The sequence below is a fragment of the Acyrthosiphon pisum genome, chromosome A2, assembly GCF_005508785.2.
Source record: "Acyrthosiphon pisum isolate AL4f chromosome A2, pea_aphid_22Mar2018_4r6ur, whole genome shotgun sequence".
NCBI classification, from domain to species: Eukaryota; Metazoa; Arthropoda; class Insecta; order Hemiptera; family Aphididae; genus Acyrthosiphon; species Acyrthosiphon pisum.
In genome coordinates, this window is record NC_042495.1 from 22,962,190 (window position 1) to 22,967,726 (window position 5,537).

Here is a 5,537-nt window from a genome sequence, read left to right on the forward strand (position 1 = left end):
TAAGTGAACTCCACACGGATATTTGTTGTTTTCATCTTAAAGCAAATTTACGCACAGCAGATAATGTTTAGCTCTGTTAGTTTAAAAATTAGAGTGATTCGACCACTTACCATAGTTTACGATACTTCAATTTTTCAACAAGTTATGCGTACATAATATAACGAAAATTAAAAATGTTCATAACTCACTTGAATATTGTATAATTGTAAAAAAAACACAGATAATGTTCTTACTAACATGTTTTATAATAGGTCGATTCTGTCAGTTATGTGCTAAGCGTAAATTTGCCATGTTACACACTTTTAAAATGGAGACAACAAATGTCTGCGTGGCGTCCTCTTAGCATCAAAAATTTATCCTAAAAGGAATTTACTTAGGTAGGTACCTACCTAAATAATAGTTTGTGTTTTGTCAGTAGTTTTAATCTATAAGAAAAAAATGAATTCCCTGGAAAAACCGTTTACACCAATAAGTATACGTATAAATTAATTTTGTTATTAATCATAACCATAAATGACAAAATATGCAAAATATGCACCATAAACGTACAACCGTTAAAATGATTGTGTTATGAAACAAATTCTGTGCCCACTGACTGGCCACTAAAACTTAACATTGTTAAAAAATATATATTTATATATAAATTAATATAAAGAAAAGGGAATTGTGGTTATGTACTAGTGTTTTTACGGCATGGGTTTGCTTTCTTCTAATTCATTAATAAAACCTTCATTCTTATATTTAATCGTAAGAAGTTTATAATATTTATTCGTATATTATGATACAATGAACAGCCTACAAGATGATTATTTTCTTATATTAAACATACACAGACCTTTATTTGGGCGTTATTAGATGACCATTTTGATTTTATATTTTACAATCATACAAATCCCCGATTAATTACTGTAGATATTTCTTAAGTAGCAGTGGCTAAAAAATATATCCCGAGTTTTCCAAAAAGAGTACACACATTGGTGGTCAAACTAATAACTATTTTTTAAATATAAGTAGACAAGAATATTACTGATGTCTAATTGGAAGCACTAAATTACTAAAGAAGAAAAACCAGGACGTTGAGGACCAAAGCCCTACATATTCAATGAGGAAAGCATGGAAAATCATAAAAGGATAAATATATCCATAGACGTAGCTAGGGTGCTCTGAACCCCCAATTGTGAATATTAGCGCCCCCAGAATAATTTGTATTTCATGTAGTTTATATTGTTTTTTTTATTATTATTAATTATTTTTGCAGCCCCCTCTAAATATATTTAAAGATATCAGACTGTATTGACCATGTTTATTGAAAATATTAATACTTATTTACTCACCGACTATTCCTCATTGTTTCTAGTAAGTCTAGCAGTCCGTACGGGTGAATTAAAATTATATACAGCAGCATTTTCAATATGTTCCTCTCTGTAAAATTGAGATTCTATGTAATCACTTTCATCATAATAAGCCAATTTTCTAGATTTTTAAGTAAATGTAAACAAAATCAAGTCAACTACAATTTTTATTAACTCACCTTATAATATTTGTTTCCATTGGTAAAATTACATTATTTCCAGTTTCAACATCATTACTTTGAGTAGCATAACTATATAAAAATAAAAATACTATTGAAAATGAAAAATTAAATTATGGAGATCAAGAAGTATTACTTTGAAGGAAAACCATTTCGATCATAAGGTTGGGGAATAGGGTTACGTAATAAAATTCCACAATATCTTCGCTTATAATTTTCTTCTAAAAAATGATCACTACATACACATTGCCATTCATGACAGCGGTCAATTCCTATAGCTTTGAGCCATTTTCTTTTCGTATGTTCATTCTTGGGAAATCTATATTGAAACAAATATCAATGAAAACAATAAATTATTAATGTTAGATTAGGAAAATAATCACAAAGTGAATATTATTTGGCTAAACCGGTTCAAAATTATTTTACAATATCCCTCACCAGGACATTAAAAAATCAGCTTTGAGTGAGTAAATTTCTAGAACCAATTGATACTCACCGATGAAAACGAACTACTCGACGATTGATTTTGGTGTTATCCGACTTATTATTGCACACTATACACTTATGCATTTTAAAACGTAGGTAGTGTATTTATTATTATTAAAATCAGTAAAATAGTTAATACAAAGTGCAACCACCAAGACCAATTTAACAGGTCGGATATTGAAGTTAGCATATCAGTAGACAGTTATCTGTATTGTATGCACTTGGAACTTAGAAAAATGAACTCGATCAATGGATGTGGGTAGCCTCGATCACTCAGTCTTGGATTGTATACGACACCAGCTCTATTCCCAGTCTTCTACAGGCCGATGATTGTGTTTAGAGGTGTAAGTTTTTCCGTGGTAGCTAATCCAGTCATCTACAAAATGGTTGAGTGGTGAGGTATCGTGTGTTGTATTTTTCAAAGGTATACTATAGTATGTTTTAAGTATAATACATACAAAATAATATGTCTACCGCAATCTCGCCGAGTACTGTACAAAGCACATGAACGAAACCAACAAGAAGATAACTTTTTGATTTCACAGTCACAAATTTGATGAGATATTATTTGTATTATTCAAAATGAATGTTTGAAAAGCACCTATTTATTGTTTGGCCGGACAAACCACACACGGTAAAAAAAATAATATTCGATCACGAAAACTACGAAAACGAACGACAACCGACTAGTGATAAGCCGAACTCTTGTAATCACGGTCTTGGATTATAAATCAGTATACCTAACTTCGGTTCATTCCATCGGTACACAGTAACAAATTACTAAATGGTCCCCCACAGTAGGAATTCTGTTCGTTCTACCTCCACGTACGACGTACGATTCCACCATCTATAACATTGAAGATTTTCAAGAAGAAAAATTTGATACGTATCGGTTTGGAATAGTTACGTACCGGCTCGTATCGAAGTCTGAGTCCGATACGTATCGCTTGTATATTGCACATGCAACTTCTTGAACTCTCATTTGTTCCTTGAAAATCTTTATTACTCATTTACACGAGATTAATTACACACAAACAATTATTATTAGGCAGGAATGAATAAATCGGGAAAGTATTACGTACTTAGGTAATAATCCGGAAATTATTAGGTACACGGGCAAATATTTTTACGGGAGTGTACCGTCAAATGGGCCAACTTGGGGCCTGTGTTTAACTTGGGCCAAAAATATTATCTTTTGGTTTTACCTCCATAACGGTCTTTTATCATTAATTAATGTGATACAAATATTCTGTTGTTATCTTAACAATATTTATTATCACTTTGGTAGTGTTGCAGCATCAAATTTTGATCATAAGTATTAATTTTATGTTTAAAATATCGTTTTGAAAAGGTCCGAAAACTTACACTCATACTCATTGAATTAGACGTTTTACATAAAAATTGATAATAACAAATATGTTCGGACATGTGTTAAATTTACTACTCTAAATTATAAATTATTATAATCCTGCATACATATCTGTAAATTACGTTTTACTTATTTAATTGGTAAACAAGAAAGTTACCTACCTGTTATGTAATACCTAACAAGAATGTTATTATTTTTTGATCTTATTATTTTTATTTTTATTGTAATACTTATTTAATTGATCAACAAAAATGTTTTTATTTTTTTTTTAATGTTAATATATTATACTCACTAGGCACAAAAAATATTTGTTAAATTCAGAAAACTGTATAGTATTTTTTAAAAATTTTAAATAGTGCCCCAAGTTGGTTTAAGTAAATTATAAAATAGGTTTTTCATAAGAAAAACATGAGTGCCCCATGTTGTCGAAATTCAGTACAACATGGGGCATGCAGAAAAATACAAAAAAAACATAGAAAGAATAATTTGTATGGTTCAAATGCAACAGAAATTAATAAATCAAACCTTAACTGAAAAAAAAATTTTACATTGCAAATACCTCTAGATCAATTAATCTTAAAGTTATTTGCAATAGAATTTCAAAACTGACCCGAGTTGGCCCGTTTGACGGTAGGTAATAAAATAGATACCTTACAAAATAACATAAATATACGATAGGTATACGTTACATCAGAAAATATAACGGTGGAAAAATACTTCACTGGAATTAAATGCACCAAATTCATAATATACCTACTTGAGAAGATCACTTATTACCTAAAGAAAATTGCAATAAACGATATTTTATTTGTGCACTCAATGTTCAATACTTCGATCACTTGTCGAGTATGATACCTAAGCAGTTAAAACAATATTATATACCTACCTACCAATTACACAGTACCTACCTATTACAGTTTAGCAGTTTTGAGCTCCGATAACCCGATTTATGAATTTTTCCAAAAAAAAATTGAATCAAATTTAAAATTTTTAGATTCTGAGTGGAACGATGAATGTATTGATTTTACAATGATGTGTGTTTTTTTATTTTTTTATTTTTTTTGTGTCTGTGTACACGATAAGTAGTCGAAATAATGCTACGATTTTCAACTTCAGTATCTTGTTCGATCAGAAAGTGAATATCGTTGGTGCATTGGGGAGATCAAAATTTAAACTTAGTAGTTTTCAAAAGCGCCGGGAAAAACAAAAGAAAAATTAAGGAAAAACGGGAATTTTTACGCAAAATCGAATTTTCACAAAATTGAATTTGGTTTTTGGTGTAACTTTGAAAAATTTTGAGCTCTTTACGGACATTTTCATTTTCCATTTTTTTTTTAGTTTTTATTCTAAAAATATCAATGAATTAAAACGTAGGTAGTGTATTTATTATTATTAAAAATCAAGTAAAATAGTTAATACAAAAGTGCAACCACCAAGACCAATTTAACAGGTCGGATATTGAAGTTAGCCTTATCAGTAGACAGTTATCTGTATTGTATGCACTTGGAACTTAGAAAAATGAACTCGATCAATGGATGTGGGTAGCCTCGATCACTCAGTCTTGGATTGTATACGACACCAGCACGAGTGTGAAGTTGGGGGACCATGGCTAGGGGACTATTTACTCGGACGACTAGTGATAACAAGCCTTGTGTGCACGGTTGCGTTTTATTATATTTAGGGCACTCGCCAATTGTACTAGCATCAACCACAAGATGGCGCCATGAAATTCACTTACATAATTTATATTGTGCCGTTCTTCGTAAAATGCGACCAAACAGCCCAGGGGACCATGTTTTCGAACTGCCGCGCGCATGTACCCATGCGCGGTTTTTCATTTTTCCGACCGTGTTCCGGAAGGTGGCGCCGAAGTAAACCTATATATTCGGAAAGCCAGGAAAATTCTCTATAAGACGTTTATAATTTCATTTTGTACAAAGCTTTCGGGGACATAGTAAAATGCGACCGACCACCAAAGGGGACCACGTTTTCGTACTGCCGCGCGCAAGTACCCATGTGCGGTTTTTCATTTTTCCGACAGTGTTCCGGAAGGTGGCGCCGTATTAAACCTATATATTCGGAAAGCCAGGAAAATTCTCTATAAGACGTTTATAATTTCATTTTGTACAAAGCTTTCGGGGACATAGTAAA

The 5,537-nt window shown here is 31.6% G+C and overlaps 1 protein-coding gene and 1 long non-coding RNA gene across 3 annotated transcripts in view; both read right to left on the reverse strand.

Annotated features, from left to right (window-relative positions):
* Positions 1-5,537, reverse strand: part of LOC100574679 — a 17,009-nt gene that overhangs the window by 2,432 nt on the left and 9,040 nt on the right. Inside the window, exons 2-5 of one of the 2 annotated variants that reach the window (XM_029490864.1) lie at positions 4,890-4,965; positions 1,668-1,850; positions 1,532-1,603; positions 1,335-1,422 (exon numbers count right to left, since the gene is read on the reverse strand). In XM_029490864.1, the coding sequence (XP_029346724.1) occupies positions 1,338-1,422; positions 1,532-1,603; positions 1,668-1,850; positions 4,890-4,965 (416 nt within the window). In that variant the 3' untranslated portion in view covers positions 1,335-1,337. Of the gene's footprint in view, positions 1-1,334; positions 1,423-1,531; positions 1,604-1,667; positions 1,851-2,027; positions 2,151-4,889; positions 4,966-5,537 lie in introns of those variants that run through there. The other variant, XM_008186872.3, reaches the window with a different exon arrangement.
* Positions 2,223-3,014, reverse strand: LOC107884307. Its single transcript, XR_001679833.2, has 2 exons — positions 2,476-3,014; positions 2,223-2,393 (listed from the first exon to the last, which is right to left on the reverse strand). It is a non-coding gene; the product is annotated as an uncharacterized LOC107884307 (long non-coding RNA).